The sequence below is a fragment of the Taeniopygia guttata genome, chromosome 18 (genome assembly GCF_048771995.1).
Source record: "Taeniopygia guttata chromosome 18, bTaeGut7.mat, whole genome shotgun sequence".
In the NCBI taxonomy this organism is placed as follows: Eukaryota; Metazoa; Chordata; class Aves; order Passeriformes; family Estrildidae; genus Taeniopygia; species Taeniopygia guttata.
In genome coordinates, this window is record NC_133043.1 from 1654945 (window position 1) to 1673909 (window position 18965).

At 57.9% G+C, this 18965-nt stretch overlaps 1 protein-coding gene across 7 annotated transcripts in view; it reads right to left on the minus strand.

The window, feature by feature from the left end:
• Positions 1-18965, minus strand: part of BAIAP2 (BAR/IMD domain containing adaptor protein 2) — a 38745-nt gene that overhangs the window by 18980 nt on the left and 800 nt on the right. For all 7 annotated transcript variants that reach the window (XM_072937174.1, XM_030287399.4, XM_030287403.4 and 4 more), the window contains exons 2-6: positions 12952-13027; positions 11070-11156; positions 3104-3165; positions 2773-2844; positions 2360-2497 (exon numbers count right to left, since the gene is read on the minus strand). In XM_072937174.1, the coding sequence (XP_072793275.1) occupies positions 2360-2497; positions 2773-2844; positions 3104-3165; positions 11070-11156; positions 12952-13027 (435 nt within the window). The remainder of the gene's footprint in view (positions 1-2359; positions 2498-2772; positions 2845-3103; positions 3166-11069; positions 11157-12951; positions 13028-18965) is intronic.

An 18965-nucleotide genomic window follows, 5' to 3' on the forward strand; every position in this document is an offset into this window, starting at 1 on the left:
TGGTCACTCCACAAGTGGTGAAGAGGCAGAAAGGAGCAGTCCTGCTTCCTGGAGCATTAAATATGAAGGAAGATGATGACAGAGCATCAGACTCCTGGCTGGCGGCTGCTCCAGCAGCTTCACGAGAACCAGCCTTCAGAAGAGCAAGATGTCATTGCTGCCTCCAAGGAGGTGACACTTCCAGCAGCTTCTCCCACGAGGAGAGAAGGAACCAGCCACAGCCCATTAAGAGACTCCAGCCAGCCCTGGCTGATGGGTCTGTGGTCCCCAGGCACCAGCCTGGCGCAGCTGTCAGCATCCCAAAACCATCCCCAGCTGCTTGAGCAGCTCCGAGGGGACCACCAGAGGTTTGGCAAGTGGCCACAGGGGTGGCTTTGGGCCAGCTCAACAAACCAAGCTGCCCGTGGCTCTGCTTTACCCAGGTGGGAGAAAGCAAAGCCCCACACAGTTCTGCAGATGCTCCTGATCTACTCAAATCTGGTTTCACTTCCTCAAAGCCCATTTTCACCTCCTCAAAGCCCATTTTCAGCTCCCCAAAGCCCCAAACAAGGCTCTCTCCCTCAGGCCAGCACCAACACCCACACAGTTCCAGGCTGGACACCACTTACTGCAGTTCCCCCCTCTCTCCAATGCCCAGGCAGAGCTAAGACAGTGTCGAGGGTTTTAACCCAAAACATTTTTCTGCTGAGGAAACACCAGCTCTGCAGTCAGCAGAGAAAAGAGGGGAAGTGCCCTCTTGGCTGCATTCAGCAATTTTAACTCTGTGGTTAGATCTAAGGCAAAGCAAACCCCTGCCGAGTGCAGCAGAGCAGCCACGGAATCACAGAAAACTCTGAGCTGGAAGGGTCTCATAGCTCTGTAAGCTCAAAAGCCATCATAAAGCTTTTTTGGAGATAAGCACTTCCTAAATACTCACTGCTGAAAGATTAAAGGCAATGAGCTCTGATCCTGTTTCCCTGCCCTGAGAGCTGTGCTAACAGGAGTGCCCCATCCCTGAACATCACAGCAGGAGGTTCAGCCCACCCTCCATCCCAGCTGGGATGGCTTCCCTCCTCCTCCTCCTGCTCCTGTGGGATGGGGATCCCTGCCCCAGGCTCTGGCAGGACCGGGCTACCTCTGGCAGCAGCTCTCACAGGTGGGGGTGACAGAGGTTTAATCTCTGTGTCCCCCCACGCTGGGCTCGGGGCCTGACAGGATTTTTCTTGCTCAGCAGGAATTGCAAAGCTGGGACCTGTGGAGACACCACGCTCAGAAGTGGTTTCAGCTGCTCTGGAGAACAGCAGAGCCTCCACCACAGCAGGCTGGACACGGAGGAGTGTGCTGGTACCTCCCAGCCCTGCTCCAGCACCTCCCAGAATTCTGGCTCCACACAGGACCCCCAGGCTGAGCCACAGCAGATGATGGTGGCTGCATTCTTCTCCTTCAGTGCTTGCTCTGATTCACACCAGCATTTCCAAATTTCAGTGCAATTAAGGGTGTCACTTCCCCAGCACAAACCCCACTGTAACGCTCTGCTGGAGACTAAATCCCACTAAATGCCATCAAATTCACCCCCACGAGCAAAGTGCCATCACCAGTGTCCAGGTCTCCTTCAGCAGACACAGATCTCTGACATGTGAAAAAACAGACCCTGGTCCCAACACAACACACGCACTCCTGCCTTGGAGAGAGGACTAAACAATTCCTGGCTTCAGGAATTCATCTTCCCCTTGTGCCTCCATGGTTCTGTGGCTGCAGCTCCTGCAGCAGCTCCTCCCTGCCAGCCAGGGCACATTGGTGCATCAGCAATCGCTGAACATCCCTGCATGGGCCAAGCCCCCAGGGAAGCCCGCAGAGCGCAGGGGGCACCAACTCCTGCTGCGGATCCATCGCAGACCCGAGCGGGACCAGGAGTGCCACAGCCCCTCGGCACTGCCAGGACGTGCCCTGGGTGCCCCTCAGCCTGGCTCCCCCCCGGTGGGGAGCTCTGACTCCCCCCGTGCCCACCCCCGGGTGGGACCACACGCATCACACGCATCACACCGCTCTGATTCACCGCGGCCGCCCCCGGCATCGCCCCCGCGGGCGGGGGAAGGGGCACAGGCACAGAAAATACACAAGAAAACCCCCTCCCGGCACGATGGAGCAGGCACAGCAGGAATTCATGCTCGTGGGGGCCATTCCTGAAGGCAAAGGGTAACAGCAGCAGGAGCAGGGGCAGGCAGGCAGCTCCAGCCCCGCTCTGCACTGTGGCTGTGGGAACAGCCCGTGCCAGCGCTGGCTGCCACCCCCTCCCAGCAAATCCTTACCCAGGGCTTTGCCACAGCCCCACCACCCCATGGGCAGCACTGAATGCCCCCTCGTGTGCCCCCAGCCCTACCTGCAGCTCCTTGTCCGAGTACTTCTGCGGGTTCTTGCTGCCCTGGCTCTTCTTGCGAAGTTTCTTCAGCTCTGCCTGGCACTTGTCCAGGGAGTCCCCCTTGCTCCTCTGCTCCGTCTGGTATTTCTTCAGCGCAGCCTGGATGCCACAGGAGAAAATTGTCAGCCTTGGCCGCGGCTCCTGCTGCCAAGGGGTGACAGAAACAGGCAGAGCCCCTGGGACAGTGAGACTCCCAAGGCCCAGAGAGCAAACAGGGGACAACGTTGGCCTGTGCACGGTGACATGAGTGACACCAGGGACCCGTCTGCAACCGGGGGCAGGAGCTGTGGCACGGCACATCCCCCAGCAGGGAGCAGGGGATGGGGGAGCCCCGGGGACCCCGGGCTGTGCAGACTCACACACACATAACTCACACTCAGGTACCGGGAGTCCAGCTCCACCTTCTGCTCCAGCTGCGTCAGGAGCTCGTTGTGGAAGGACTTGAGCTGCAGGGAGAGAGGAAACACACAGTGCTTGTGGAGGCTGGCAGAGCCCGCCCGGGGAGCAGTGGACGGCACCAGAGCGGGGCTGCACGGGCTGAGAGCAGCAAGGGACACACTCAGCGAGGCCCAGTGGGGTTGAAGAGGATGCCCAAGCAATGCAGACTCTTTGGAGCTTAGCAAATCCATGGCAGAGGAGCTGGACAAGGCATAGAAAAGCATTTTCCACTGCCAGGGACCCCAGCACACCAGGCTGGGCACTCACCATCTCTTCCAGCTGGTTCTGGATCTGCCTGTGCACCTCTGCCATCTGGAAGAGCACGTCCCCTGCAGAGACAGGACAGGGAGGGTTTGAGGCACCGAGCTCAGGGGACACCCCAGGGCTGGGGCAGGCAGTGCCCTGCTGGCAAGGAGAGGTCCCCAGCCAGACCCAGGGGGACTCCTGGAGTACCCCCGTGCCCACCTTTGGAGAGCTGCAGTGAGCCAATGCTCACCTGAGACACTGGGACAAACAGGTCAACCCTGTGAGGTGGGGGGGAACAAGGAGGAGCAGCAGGACCCCAACCCCAGGGGCAGCCCTTGCTCCCCTGGGCCAGCACAGGGACAGACACAGCCCTGGTGCTCAGAGCAGGGCACAGGACACAGGGCTGAGCCCTGGGATCCCCACTGCAGCCAAGGAATCCCAGCTCTGTTCTGCCACTTCCTTTAATTTTTCTTTTCCAGTGCAGGGCTGCAGCCCCACACCCAGTGCTGTTCCTGGAGGAAGGGCAGTGTTCTGGCTCAGCAGGAGCCTCAGCGTGCCTGGAGCCAGACACACACACGGGAGCATCTTCTAGGAACAGAGCCAGCACTTAGAGCCCTGGTTTTGGATCAGAGTGAGCCTGGGGACAGCCCAGCTCTTTCAGCTCTTCTCAGGGCTGACTTTGGAAGCTTTTCCTTCCAGCACGGCAGGTTGTAGCTTCCCAAGAAGCTCCCAACCTCTGTGGAGCTGTTTGTACATGAAAGCCAGCATCTCACTGGGGCAAGGGGACGAGTGGGAGCGTCCCCCAGAGCAGCTGGTGCACGCTGGGCCAGCCCCAGCCTGTCCCTGGGCACATGGGGGTCAACACCCACAGCTGAGCAGGAACAACCCACCTCAACACTGCTGTGATCTCCTGGCTGTGTCCCAAACCCTCCTGCAAACATTCAAATCCGTCCCTCAGCAGGCGCTGGCCCCTCTGCTGCGGTGCCAGGGCAGGCTGTGGCACCGGCTGTGGCACCAGCTGTGGCAGGGCCCCGTGCCCCTGAGCGAGGCCATGCCCGGGGTGTCCTGCAGAGCCAGAGGTGCCCGTGGGCAGAGCAGCAGCTCTGCTCCTCACCCAGGTTTCCAGCCGTGCCTTTCCAGCCGGCTCTGCAGGCGCTGGGCCGAGCAGGCCCTCAGGCCCGGCCACCACACACGTCTGCAGGGCCACAAGGGCCAGGCCCGGGCTCAGCCCCGCCAGGAAACCGCTCCTGCTCAATGGTGGGAAGCGAATTCCCACTGCAAGCAGCCCTGGCGTCACGCCGAGGTGGCTTTGTCAGGGGTATCAATGCAAGGGTGGCTCTCCCATGATTCCCAAAGCTTGCACCACCCCCGTCACTCTCCCTTCCCGTTTGGCTGTGGTGGGAATCCCGGGAGCGCTGGCCACCATCACAGAGCTACTGACCCACCCGAGAGCAGGAGTGGGGCAGAAACGTCCCAGTCCCATGGGACATCCATGTCCCCAAATGCAGCCCTGGGCACCCCTGCTTTGGGACTAGAGGACTCTGCCCCCCTCCCACATTCCTCCCCAGGGAACTGGCCTGTTCCCAGCAGCTCGTGGAGCTCTCTCAGCACTGATATCCATCTTTGGGTTCAGCTTTCCCCTGCACCACCACCACCCTCTTGGCTCCTACTGGGGCCTTCCAGCCGCACATCAAAGCCAGCAGCACAAGGAGCCTTTCCCACAGAGGGGGACTCTGCTGTCCCCCTCTGTTACAATGAGCTCATGGGCACTCTGTGCCCCATTCCCCGGGACCCTGTGACTCTGATCAAGACAACCCTGGACCCTCCTTCCTGCCCTGACAGGGTTGGCACAGAGCCAGAGAAGTCCTCCCTGTCCAAAGCCTAGATAAACCCCTGACATTTCCTGTTCGTCCTCTTTTTTGCCCCACTCTCCCTTGGATATCACAGAATAAAGAGAGCTGCACCAACACATATCGGGGTAAGAGCCTCTTTTGGAAATCTTTGCCATCTCCTGATATTCCTCCCCTTAAAGCCTTGGATCTCTGGGCTAGCCTGATAATTTAGGGGGCTGAGAGGGGGGGAACATCACCCCTCAGCCAGCACCACGAGGTGGCAGGAAGGCAACTGGACGCCTGCCCAGAGCCTCATGAGTTCCCCCTGAGCCTGTCCCCAGCTGCCTCCGAAGGAACCAGCTCCAGGCCTCCCACCACCACTGGAGCCTAACTGGCCAGCAGGATTTGAGCTGAATCCCCCAAAAGCAGCAGCAGCAGGGTGCGAATTCCCACAGGGCACCTCTGCCACCCCGACACCTTCACAAAACCCTACAGACCATGGGAGACCAACAGACATCTCACCCAAACCCAGCCCAGAGCTGCAGGGATCAGGTTATTTAAACTGTGACTAAGGGATACCACGGCAGCTGCAAAGCCTCAACAGCCCAAAATCTGACTTGGAAAAGAACCTGTGCCACTGTGCCAGGGGTAGCACGGTAAAAGTGTGGGGGGACCACCCCACAGGCCGGGTGGCAGGGCTGGGAGTGCGGCACAGGGCACACGCCCTGGCAGCAGCACAGCCACCCACGCCAGGGGCGGTTTGCATCAGCTGCCAGAGGGATTTGTAGATGAAGCACCCGAACTCCCACCGGGCAGCAGGACAGGAGCTCAGGTCACCGTGTGAGCACAACGAGCTGCCAAAACACATCCTCCAGGTGGAGAAGCCCGGGTGCAGCATCTCAGCTGCAGCCAGGGGGACAAACAGAGCCGGGCAGGGCAGGAGGCAGCCCCGGCTCACGGGGAGGGAGGAGGAGCTGCTGCTCACGGCTGACTCACAGTATCGTTCTGGGAGAAGAACTATAGGAGCTATTGTGGGCCCTTCCCTTCCACACCCAGCCCACAATAGGCAAACAGGTTGTTCCACATCCCTCCCGTCCCTGCTGGCCCAGCTGCCCCTCCAGAAGGTGAAGCAGTGGGAGCCCAGCTCTCAAGGATTTGCTTTGGAGCTGTCAGAGACTCAAGGTTATTTTTTGACTCCCCCTCTAAAAGAGGATGTGGGCCATTTCTAATAAAAACACCAACGATGCATTAATCAAGGAGCAGAACTGCTCAGAGACAGAACTGCAGGGCTGCAGCAACCCCGGGCTGTCCTGCAAGGGTGGCAGGAGATGGTGGCCCCTGGCCAGGGGACCATCTCCCACCAGCAGCATCGTGGCTGCTCCAGCTCCTGGGGTCAGGACTTGGGCACATTCCCTAAAAACCAGCCAGCAGTAACCCTGCTCACACAACACCTCGGTGCTGAGGACCTGATGCAGCCAAATGTAAGGTGCCCGCAGAGGTGGCACCTGGGGGCACGGTTTAATGGTGGGTTCAGTGATCCTGAGGGCTTTTCCAGCCTGAGCAATCCCACTGAACACTTCTGCAGTGTATTTTCCTCTTCCCTCGGAGCAGCAGAGTCTGCCCCAGGCTCACAGACCCGGCACAGAGCAGCTCCCCAGGGCCAAGGAGCTCTTCCAGCCCAGCCCAGCCCAGGCTCTGAGCTGCCTGTGGCAGCAGCAGGAGCCGTGTGCAGGGGGAAGGAGACGAGTGTGGGGAAAGAATCAGCTTGGGGAAACAATCAACTTCTCCACGCTGACTCATCCCTTTCCTCTCCACAACGGTTTCACTTCTGCCAGCCCCAGAGGACTGGGTGATGTGCTGATAATTCTAATTCATCAGCGCTGCTCCAGCCCCGCCTGGCACTGCTCGAGGCATTTCTCGTTTGTTTTTAAAGAGACCAGGTAAAAGGAGCAGCAGAAGCTTCCCAAGGCACTCTGGCTTGGGTTCCCAGTAACTGGCCCCCTCAAGCTGGGCAGTAGCCACCGACTCTTTCAGCAGGGATGCATCACAGCCTGGGATGTTCTGTGCCCCCCACAGCCCCCCTGGATGGGGCCAGTCCTGGCTCTGTACCAGAATGCACAGCCCAGCGAGTCCCCAGTGCTGTGCCAGGAGCTGTACTGGTGGCACTGGTTAATTAAACACCCTCACACTGCCCAGCCCGCCCCGTGTGATGCTGGCAGCTCCAGAAGGGGAGCAAACACCTCCAGGAGCTGGAGCTGGCCACACACCCGGCCCAAACCCCTGCTCAGGCCTGCCAGGCTGCCCCTGCTGCTGAGGGGTGGCGGACACACAGCACCCCTGCATCCCCCAAAAGGAGGGAGCACCCCTGCAGGATCCTCCCCAGCACAGAGCGGGGCACACGGCGGGTGGGAAGCCTGGAAGGTGTCACCATCACCGGGGAAGGTGAAGCCCAGATGTGACACACATCTGCCACACGCTGGGAGCCCCAGCCAGGCCACAGGGTCCACACAGATCCTCATTTTCAGCCCTCCACCACCACGTACCGAACACAGGTTGGCCAGAATGAGCCTTGGCCGTCTGCTCCTCATGGCAGGGATGGAGGCAGTGGAAAAGCCCCATCCCGAGACAGCAGAAGGCTTTCAGAGGCTGTCTTCTGTCTCTGCACCCTCAGCAAGCCCGTTCTGCAGCTTCCTTTCCTCCACCAGCACAAAGCTGTCTCCCACAAGTGTTAGGTGCATTGTTAAGCCCAAATTGAAAGGACACCAAAAAGGTCTCTGCTCCCAGCCAGGAACTCACCTCCACAGCAGGGACACTGCCACAAATCACAGGAAAAGACTTCCTGGAGCTCTGTGTCCCCCTGGGCACCAAACCACACCCAGCCACCAGCAGTGCCCGATGCCCCTCGGGGCTGCACGGTGACCTTGGGCACCTGTGGGATCCATATCCACAGCTCTGCTGGGCAGGAAGCACCTACCCAAAACAACCTCAAATCCAATTAACAGATTAATGCCCACTCCCAGAGGATCTGGAGCAGCACAAAGCCTCCGAAGCGCCGGGACAGACCCTGGAGCTGCAGGGGAAAGAGCCTGAGCCCAGGGGTGCCCCTGGAAGTGTCCAAGGCCAGGCTGGACAGGGCTTGGAGCAAGCTGGGATAGTGGAAGGTGTCCCTGCCCATGGCAGGGGTGGAGCTGGATGAGCTGTAAAATCTCATCTCATCCTGATTTTACTGTGGAAATAAAAAGCCATTATGTGCCAGGGGCTCCTTTCAGCTCAACAATGGTTGAGTAATTACTGCCTGTGCTGCCCTTTCACAGCCTGGTGTATCACGCCTTCACTCATCCAAGGGACCTTCCAGAAACAAGTGCTGAGCAAAATGCACCTCCAGCCCTGGAGGTGCTTCCTGCAGGTGCTGCTCACCCCAGCATCCCGGGGGAAATGTCTCCAGCTCCGCTCAGCAGGAGAAGAAAACCCCTTTCCATGACTTTGCCATGGCCTAGTTTTCAAGAAGGACAAAATAAATGACATTTTGAGCAGCATCCAAGGGACTGAGGCAGGAGCTGGACAAGGGCCAAAGTCACCTGAGGACTCGTGCATGAGACTGGAGTTTTTGGAAGGGGCTGCACACCTTCCCTGGCCAGACACAGGCTGCTCACTGCAGCTCATCTTCCCTAAAGCCACTGCCACAACCACCAAGGGGGTGAAGAGCAGGCCAGGGAGCCTCTCTCAAGGGCACCCAAATGGCAGGGCCAGGCCAGCAGGGCACTGCCCAGAGCAGACTGACTCTGTGGCTGCTGTGGCACAGCACCAGTGGGGTTAGGGACACCCAAAGGCCCAGCTCTGCCCACCCCAAACCTCAGCAGTGGGGTTCAGACAGGCCCCAGCAGACACTGCACCTGAGAACTGAGCCCCCGAGCCGATTACAGCTCAAGGGCATTATTGTTGTCATGACTGCCACTTTTCCTTTCCCACGTGGGATTATCCTGTCTGCACACAGGTCCTAAAATCCTGTGGGGAATTTAGGAGAAATGCAGCTGGTAAGCAGCCCCAGGAGCTGAGCCCGAGCTGTGCTCCAGAGGGCTCCCTGTTCCAGCAGACAAACCTGCAGCACCCCTGCCTCACAGGGCTGGGGCTGGGACACCAGCGTTGGAAAGGATGGATAACCAGGAAAAAATAGCCAGGTGAGGAAAAAGAGGGGTTTGGAGAAAAAATAATCAACTCAGATTTTTGTCCATGGTGGCTGGGAACATGAGCTGCAATCCTGACCATGGCTGACATCTGGATGCAGTTTTCCCCATAAATAAACTCACGGAAGAAAATCCCACTCAGGGCAGGAGCTGAGGACTCAACGTTAATGGAAGCAGCAATTAAGACAATTCCTGTTTACTGTTCTAAAATGAATTCCCCGTCCCTGGCAGTGCCCAAGGCCAGGCTGGACCAGGCTTGGAGCAGCCTGGGACAGTGGAAGGTGCCCCTGCCATGGCAGGGGTGGCACTGGATGGGCTTTAAGGTCCCTTCCAGCCAAACCAGTCTGGGATGCTGTGAAATAACCCAGAGCCCCTTTCTGGCACTATCAGCACTGCCAGGCCAGGGAGTGACAAGGCAAAGGTGTTCCCAGGAAAGCTGCAGCTCTGGCCAGCAGAGCCCTGGCCCAGAACAGCTCTCAGCCCCTGTTTACACATCTGCTGGGAGGGGGCTGTGTCCCAGCTGTTATCAGCTCCACTGAGCTGCAGCCAGAAATTTTATCTCCACTTTCTCCTGCCCGGAGCAGCTGCCACAGCAAATATCAGCAGGATCAGCAGAGCACGAGGCTGAGGAGCAGCCAGGAGCCTCCCTGGGATGTGTCCACACCAGGAGGGGAAGGAGCAGTGATTTGGAAACACTTTACACCCCAAAATACTCAAGCCACGCATGGGGAGACAGAACCAAGGACATCAAACCCTTGTCCTCTGGTGAGGAACCAGGGCCAGAAGTCCCCAAATCCAGCTCTGAAGCATGAGCAGCCCTGGAGCTGCTCTGCAGAGCCGGCGGTGTGGGGCTCCCCAAGCTCCTGCCCTCTGCTCAGGCTGCCCCCAGTCCCCTTGCAGGAGGGCAGAGCTGGGTGTCCTCAGCCCCAGAGAGGCAGTGGCAGCTCCTCCAGGCTCTGCAGCACACAGGGCTCTTTGTTTTATTTATTAAACAGCAGCAGATTGCTCCAGGCAGCTTTAATCCACCACTCGGTTTCCATAGACACTTGCTGCTTTCCCAGCACAATTCCCAGGCAGCAGCAGGGCTGGGGGAGCGGGGTCTGACACCAAATCCAGAACCCAGGGGCTGCTCCCCGACTCCTTCAGCCTTTAGAGTATTGCAGCTCAACCTCTCTGTTAATTGCCTGCCCCGGAGAGATGCTTTAATGAGCACTCTGCTGCGGAGGGATGGAGGGGGAGGAGGAGGAGGAAAAGGAGGAGGAGGAGGGGTTCACCTGGGACTGCACAGACACCAGACCAAAGCCCATCTCACCCCATGAAAGCCTTAACAAGGTGCAGCCTCCCGGGGGGAGCTGGGAGAGTCACCTCAAACCATGGGGGGAGCTGGGAGAGTCACCTCAAAGCAGGGCTGTGAGAAGGATGTCTGGGCAATAGGAGGCTGGAAAAGCAGCTCCCCTTTAAAGGATTTGCTGGGAAATAAGTGTGAGAAAGGGGAAGCAGGCAGCAGGCGTCACAGCTCGTGATGTTTGTCATCGATTGGGCAAACACAGGCAGTGGGCACAGGGAGGCTCCAGCAGGGCACAGCTGCTGCAGCCAGGGCACAGTCCCAGCCCCACCAGCACACGGTGACCTCCACCAGCACAGCCCACCCACCCCTCTCTCCCCAGAGGCCCCTGAGGGGCAGCTAGCCCCAGCTCCCCAGCCAAAATCCGCTGCTTCTCCTTCTCCAAGGGAGAACAAACCACCACAGAGCTGCTCTCCAAAACCACCACGAGCCAAAGCCCTGACACTCAGAGTATCAGGGGGCTTTCCAAACTGCATTAGCAGTAAATACAGAGACACTGCTACCACTGAGACACGGCAGGATCAGCTCCACACTGAGCTTCTCGTCCCCAGCAGCACCAAAGATCTGTTTCATTCTGGGCTGGGAATCTCCAGAAATCTCCATTTAGCAGCAAACTGGGGACTTACCCAATTCTTTCGATCCTTGGCTTTCACTGGCCAACTCTCCCATCTTCACCAGAGCATCAAAGTACCCCTTTGCTGCGTATGTCATGCCTAAAAAGCACCCAAAAATGGAGGTTAGGTTTTCCTTAATGGCTGTTAGAACTTCTGGGGCACTGAGGAGACTCTGGACTCTAAAATAGGCATTACCTCAAAGGGCTTAACCCCACAGGGAGGGACCACACAGCAAACAGAGGAAAAGCAGCACAGAAAGCTGGAGCAGCGAGATTAGAGGGTAATTTAGGATTAAAAAAGGTACGTGCAGGACTGTGGTGGTTTTCATTGCAGTGCAAGCATCAGGCTGCTAATGCTGCTCTGAGAAATCACTGCGGAATAATTGAATATCACAGACTTTCATTATAGTTCAGCCTTGTTTGTTGACATTCCAGCTCCACACTCAACTCTAATCAGATAAGCAGGGGGTTTCCTCTAATCACAGAACACGCTGTACAGCCCCAGCTCCAGCCTTCCAACGCTGCCTCTGCTCTGCCTCCTGGGCTCTGCACTTCCTCCAGCTGCCCCCCAGCTCGGGGATCTGAGGGGAAGGATGAGCCAAGCCAAGTTTAAAATTCCAGGAAGATCCTTGGCTCCACTGCGGGGATGTGGGAGAAGCACAAAGGCACAGATCACCCTGGTTATCCCAAAGTGCCACAGCTGCTGGGATAGGACAGCACGGGATAAACAGATCCACCTCCCAGGCATTAAAACTGAGCTATCAGGGGAATATTTCAGAAGAATAAATAAAAACCACAGTCCCAAGGGTCAGCAGCTCTTCCCCCTGTCACACCCTGTCTCTGCTGGCTGGAGGGGACCAGCAGGGGAAAGCAGCCCCAGATCACAAATCCCACTGGGGATCCCCAGAAGTTCTGGGCAAGCTGCTGCCTGTGAGGAGGGTGCCCTGTGCCCTCCCCTGGGATCAGAGGCCACAGCCCTGTGCAGTGGACCAGGCTGGACCGTCACGGCTGGGTGAACCATTAAATCCCAGTTTAAACCAGTGCCCGGTGCTGGCAGGACGTCGGAGGCACCTGGGAACAGGGGGAGGGTTCAGAAATCCTCATGGGAACAGCCCGGGGCCTCACCTATTTGTGGGGAAGAAAAGGTGCTGCAGGGAGCAGGATCCTCCCCAAAGGTCGGTCCCAAACCCGGCACTTCAGAACATGAGACACCAAAGGGATTCCCCCCCACCCCCGGCTGAAGGTGATGACAAACTCTGCCCCACGGGTGTTTACACTGGGATTATTCAAAAATAAAATCCAGGAGACACGTGCAGCTCTGAAAGGAGCAGAGCCCTCCCTGGAAAAACACAGTTCTGGGTTGAGCAAAACTTAAACCTCCTTAAAACCCAGCTGAGGAGGGCCCAGGCAGCGCACAAAGCCAGTTTAAGTCAAAATAGTCCATTTTGTGGTTTAATCAATTCCTAACTTCCTTCTGATCACTGAAATTTACACCTCCCTAATGGCTCCCAATAGGATCCTGCATTCCCAATCAAGAGCTGCCATCAAGACTTTTAGGCTTTTCCCTTCTCTTCATTCTTCTGGGCAATTTAAACATTTCAACAGCACCTCTTTAAACAGAGCTTAAAATCTCAATTCGCAATACTTTAAACAAACATTTAAAGATGAAATCTCTGCAGATGTGTTTTGTTACCCTGCTGCCTCCCAGCATTTTCTCCCTGGGATCCCTCCTGCATCCATGGCCTTGCACATCCCAATGGGGTCCAGCAACCCCCTCCCAGTTCCTTCCCCAGGGGAACAAGGAACTTTTCAACAAAAACCCAAAGATTTTCCATAAAAACCAAAGGTTTTGCAGCTTTCCCCCTCCCCAGCCCAGCAGCCCCAATGTCACTTACTTGCTAAGGCTTTTTCATAGGTCTTCCCCATAGAAATGAAATTCCTGAGGCTGGGATTGAACTGCTCCATGATCGTCTGAAGGGAAGAGAACATGGCTGGGATTAGCAGGGATGATGGGAAGGGGAGTGAACAGCTCCGTGCTCAGTTCTGTCCTGATAAACACAAAAGGAGAACAAAAAAATCCTCCCAGCTCCGTGGAAGCGGCCCCAGGATCCTCCCTCGTCCTGCAGCTTCACTGAGGAAGACCACGCTGAGTTTGAGCACACGAGGCACAACAGCAAGGGTGTTGTGGTGTGCAGTGCCCCAGCACCAGATGCTTCCCAGGAGAGGAAAGCGAATGCCCCAACCAGAAAGTTATCAGATATAGGAAGAATAACCATAATAGCAACTGCAAGTGGCTGTTCGGGGCAGCAGCAGCCCTCAGACCCAGCAGGGAGGTGCCCCAAGGCCTGGGACGGTGGCAGGTGATGTCCCACTCCTGGGATGGCCACGGAGAGCAGCACCAGCCCAGGGAAGGGCTGAAGAGCAGAATCCCAAATGTGCAGCCAGGATGAGGCAGAGCAGAGCCCCCAGCACCCCCTGAGCTGGGCCAGGAGTGACACCGGGGTCCCCACCTGCCCAGGGGTGGGGTGAGCATGGGCAGCGCTGCCTGAGCTTTTCCTGCCTCGCCCTCAGCTCCGATGGGGAAGGAATAATCGGATCAGGGAGAAGAAGAAGGGCTCTTTGTGTGCTTGGCCCCCAGGCACAGCCCTCCCTGCCAGGGCGCTCCCCCCAGTGCCAATCCCAGAGGCACAGCCCCATTCCCCCTGGGGATCCTCTGGGTCAATCCCAGAGCTGCTCCTGAGCCCCTGCCCCACCTTGGGGACACCCTCCCACCAGGGTGCCTCCAGAAAATGGAGCTCAAAGCCTGGATGCCCCTGAGGGGGGATGCACCACGGGCATTCCTGCTGGGAAAGGGGCTCTGCACCCCCAGGCTGCTGGCAGAGCCCCAGCCCGGGCAGGGAGGGAAGGCAGGCAGACACTTACAGCAATAAGCTGATTAAGCATCTGTCACCTCATCTGAGGCTGCCTGAACACTATAAAGCTCATTTTCTGCCTGAGGCATTTTTATCCCAGTTCCTGCTGCCCGGCCCTTGAGTCTGACAGCTGAATTTTCTCCCCACGTGTGCAGGGCTCAGCCAGAGCCCTCCTGGCTCCAGACAGCCCTTTTGGGGTTCCTCTGGGCAGGACTCTGTGTGGGGCACCCGTCAGAGGGGTGGCATCACCCCAGTGCCGGTATTTCAGGAGAAATCTGTTCACCCTTCCCCGCTGAGGACGGCTGCAATGTCCCCAGAGCCTGTCCCCAGCAGCTCCCGGCTCCACACAGCACCAGCCACAACTGCAAAGGGCAGAAGATGATTGACGAGGCTAATGAGGAGCTGCCCCGCTAATTAAGGCTGCAGGCCAACAACAGGGCCCCTGGAAGGTGTTTTGGGGCAGCTCAGAGCAGTTTGGTGGATGTGCTCAGCGTGAAAGGAGAAAATGAACCTGTAGCAACAAGCCAGGTGTTCTCCAACGTGTAGGAGACAATTGCACAGCAGTTAATTACCACTGGTGAGGATTGCACCATCCTGCCCACATCACGTTTAACTCCACTCCAAAATCCACCTGGGCTATCCCACAGGGCAGCCAGAGTTTGGGATCACTGCCCGTTGCAGGGACAGGGACACAGACACAGCCCCGACCACGCTCAAGCCCAGCCTGAGCACTCTGAGGCTGAGCAATAGTTAAGCAGCAGAATTGTTGGCAGAATTTCTGCAGGGAGGAGATTTTTTGGCGGTTTGCAGGTTCAGAGCAGTGTTTGTGCACGGGGATATGTAAATAGTGTGATTTTCTCAGCGGTGCCCGTGTAAACACATCGTCCTGAGCATGCAACCCAGGGAACTGATGATGGAACAGGATCCCCAGATAAAGCACCATCCAAAATTCAGCACATCTGCCCAAAGCACAGGGAATCAAAGCACAACCCAGCCCTGGCACTGCTCAGGGCAGGTCCTGCTCCCCACTGATCCACAAGAGACATTTTAAAGCAACAAATAAAGAGCTAAAAGACCCCAAAGGGTCTCATGGAGCGGCTGAAGGAGCGGGAAGGTGACTCTGTGCTGGCCAAATAAAATTCACCAACCCCCAGGAGGAAGTTTGCTGAAAGTGAATGTTTTTAAAACATTGTCTGGAGCCTCCAACAAAAACAGCCTGGCAGGATGAGAGCTCCTCACTCCAGAGATAAAAATAGCCTTTTCCAAGCCTTCCTCTCACTCCCAGGGTGGGAAGGGAAGGTGACCCCAGAGCCTTCGCACCCCCCTCCAGGTGAGAGCCCGAGACCTGCCAAGGAGAAATTGTGGGAAATGAACAGATTTGTGCCATGGAATGGCTCAACAGCATCACCCCTCACCCCCAGGGATGTGCTGGAGCTGCTCCCCTGGAAACACGGGGCTCATCCCCTCCATGGGGGAACAGCAGCTCTGGCAGGGCTGTCCCTCACAGAAGAGGCGAATCCAGGTTTGCAGGACGCCAACAGCAAAGCAAATATTCAGTAACACTGTGGCAGGGAAAGCAAATGTCATTCTCCCCAGATTTTTTGCCCCCTCAGCAGCACCCACAAGTTGTTTGCCTTCCATGGGCTGCCTGGGCAGAGTTCAGAAAAACACAGACACAAAACCTGGCAGCCAAGGGTTGAAAGGGCTTTGCTTTGTTCCACTGTGCTGAATTCCCTGGGTAATACCACTCAGCTCTCCGGGATTGGCACGGCTTTATTCAGCTGCCAAAAATGAAACTAATGCAAAGCACAAGGTCTCCAAGACACGGCCCTGCTCTGTCTGGTGGGGGAAAAGGCAACAGAAAGAAGGTCCCTTTTCTCCCCTCTGAGCACACTCCAGCTACAGCCAGGATGCTCCAAGCCCATAAGGAAAAGTTTAGAATCATGGGAAAGAATAAAACACCCTGAGCTGGAAGGAGCCCGCAGGGATCACGGAATTCCAGCTCCTAAATCCTAAGTTTAAGTCCTGCTCAAGCTAGAAGTGGATGTGGCTCAGGCTTCTCCTGCTCAACGTTCCCGAGACACCCCTGGAAGGGCTCAAAACCCACATGGATGTGGCACCTGGGACGTGGCTCAGCGGCCTCGGCAGCGCTGAGGGACATGATGGACTCAGGGGGCTTTTCCAGCCTTCCTCAGGACTTTGTGGCTCCCTGCAGGACTGACCCTGCACAGGGCCCTGGGGACAGCCACGGATCCCCTGGGTGACCATGACAGGCAGGCTGGAGGGGCAGCACCAGGGCACTCGCCACTGGCACACTGCAGAAGCAGCTCAGCCCTAAGGAAGTTCTGTGCCTAAATGGGTCAGCCCTGCTCCAGGAGCACTTTCATCATTTTGCTATCAATATTTAATGCCCAGCAAAGCCCAGTGCTGCCTCCTCCATCACAGCTTGTCCTGCCTGGCACCATCAGGAGCGGCCCTGGGGGTTTCAAGAGATAAGTTTCTGTCAAAAAGGAGCCCAGGGAAAATCAGGGGGAAAAGACAGGGAAAAAACCAGCCCCATCTAAAGGCATTTAGCTTCTCCTGGCTGTCATGCCAGAGGATGAGGGGACCCAAGTCTCAGGGCAAGAGCTCTGAACATCTTTGTGTCAGGGTGTGGGTTTGAGGAGAGCTGGGACGAGGATCCACACAGGGCACAGAGCACCCAGCACTCTGGGAACACCCCTCAGCACCCACCAGTGGCCAGCCTCAAGTCCTGGGGGTTGGCATCTCCCCTGAGGAGCCAGCAGGGTCCCCACAGAGGTGGCACCGAGGGGCTGAGCCCCAGGCTGTGGCCAGAGGAGCTGTTTGCCCTGTGCCCTGCCCTGCAACACGAGCAGCAGCACTGAAACCTTAACCACGGGCAGGCTGAGCACAACGAGCACCGAGGGCAGAGCAGCAGCTGTGGGACACCCCTGGCAAGGCAGGAGCTGCTGCTCCCCAACACCTTGGAGCCCACTGCCTGCAGGTGTCCCATCCCAGGGAGGCCAGGAGGGCTCTCCCAGCCTGGGATGGATGGAGCAGCATTGCCCTGGCAGTGCCAGAGCCCAGCCCACCACGGATCTTGGTGCCACCAGCCCCTGGGGTGCTCAGAGCCCACAGATCTCCCATGGCTGGGCTGCAGGAAGCCTCGAGGCAGGGAGTAGGGACAGCAGGGAGCACAGGGCATGGAGTCTGGGGCCATAGGCTGGCTCCTTCCTTCTCTGCCACGCTCACCATCCCTCCACTCCAAACACACCAAACCAGCCAGTTTCCCTCCTGAACCACTTGAGGAAGAATTGCTCCCATCCCTCTGGACATGAGGAGAGGCTGTGATAGCACATTAACATCGACTACAGCTGATGGGGAGCTAAGGACCCTCAGGAATTCTGGCCACCTTTCTGCACGACAATTCAGCTTCGAGTTCAGGGTGTTGTTAGGCAAACACCTCTTCAAAGGCAGAGCTACTCGCACACCATTGCAAACCCATCTTCCGCACGAAAAAATGGCTTTAAAGCGAAATGGAGGTTGGGCTGTAAACGGCAATAATCTCATCTGGCAGGAGGAGACAGATCTGTCTTCGGGGGAAGGAAGATTTGCCAGTCCCTGCTTTCTGCAAAAAGACAATCCGGAGCAGGGGATGAGCGGGGAGGGAGCAGAGGGAGCTGCCCATCCTCAGAGCCCGGCCCTGGGCTCAGGGCAGAGCCCAGCCCGGCAGCTGTGCCGCTACACCGGGTCCTGGCAGTGAATCAGCAGCAGGCAAGGTGGGATTACGTTGGCGGAAGGTGCCAGCAGCCTCCGTCTCCCTCTGCAATTACTCCCCGCGTGTAGGCAGCTGCCTGTAGTGGCAGCATCGGCTCGGGGGCGGCTGACAGCTCCTCCACCAGCTCATTAGCACAGTCACTCCGAGGGTGAGCGCTGCTTCTGGAAAGCCATGACAATGGGCTCCCCGAGCTCGGGAAAGCCTGTGAGGGAGCCTGGCACGGGGAGCGGCTGTGCCCGCTCCAGCCCTGCCAACCCTGGCAGGTCACCAGCCCTGACCCCTGGGCTGGGCTCCCTGGCATCCTCCCCTCCTGGGGGTTGTCTCCTCCTGCCCATGGCAATTCCGGCTCCTGCACAGGCCAAAACCCCCACCTGGGTAACGGGGATTGAAGCACTGCGACTGGTTTTGGATTCAGACTCCAAAGCTTACGGAGGTCCGGCACACCCCAGTCCCCACAGCCCAGCTGGGCTCAGGGGTGGCTGAAGTCCTCAATGGAACAGGGACACGCCAGGGTCTCGCAGGCACCGCATGGCACACATCTCCAGAGGCCAAGAAAAGCATTGCTGCCTTCAGAGCAGCCTCTGCTCACCACAGGAGCACAACTAGAGCCAGGACCACCCTCCTCCAGCTCCCAGCACCGAGGCGCTGATTTTGGGTGAACCCACGAGATCTTCAGCAGCTTCATCTCCCCATTGCCTGCATCTGGCTGCTCCCGCCGGCATCCCAAGGAGCTGATGGAGACCCGCGGGCTCTCCCCAAGGCTGGCTGCTGGCACCCCGTGCCCTCTCTGCCCCGGGCTCCCTGCGGGACGGGCTCCACGCGTGTCGGGACAGCGCGAACTGCCCTGCGTGCTCCCTAAGGGCCGGGCCCGGGGAGACGGTGACCTGCTTCCCAAAGCTGTCATTAGCCCCGTGCTTCGAGGACTCCACACCTCAAACAACACCTGAGTCACGGCTGGGGCTGCTCCCGGCCCCAGCAGCTCCGGGCCCGGCAGTGCCAATGCACAAACAGCCTGGCTGCCAGCTCTGCCCCAAACCAAGGACAGCCTCCACGGGGGCAAGTCCGGACACACGAGCTGCCTGGCAGGGTGGGAGGGAGCCCCGGGGACCACAGCAAAATGTCACCAAGATTCAGAGCGACCAAGATTTCGGGTGCCACAGCTCTGCCCGAACAGCTGTTACACCCCAGAATCTCTAAGACCAAGACTTCACAACTTCAC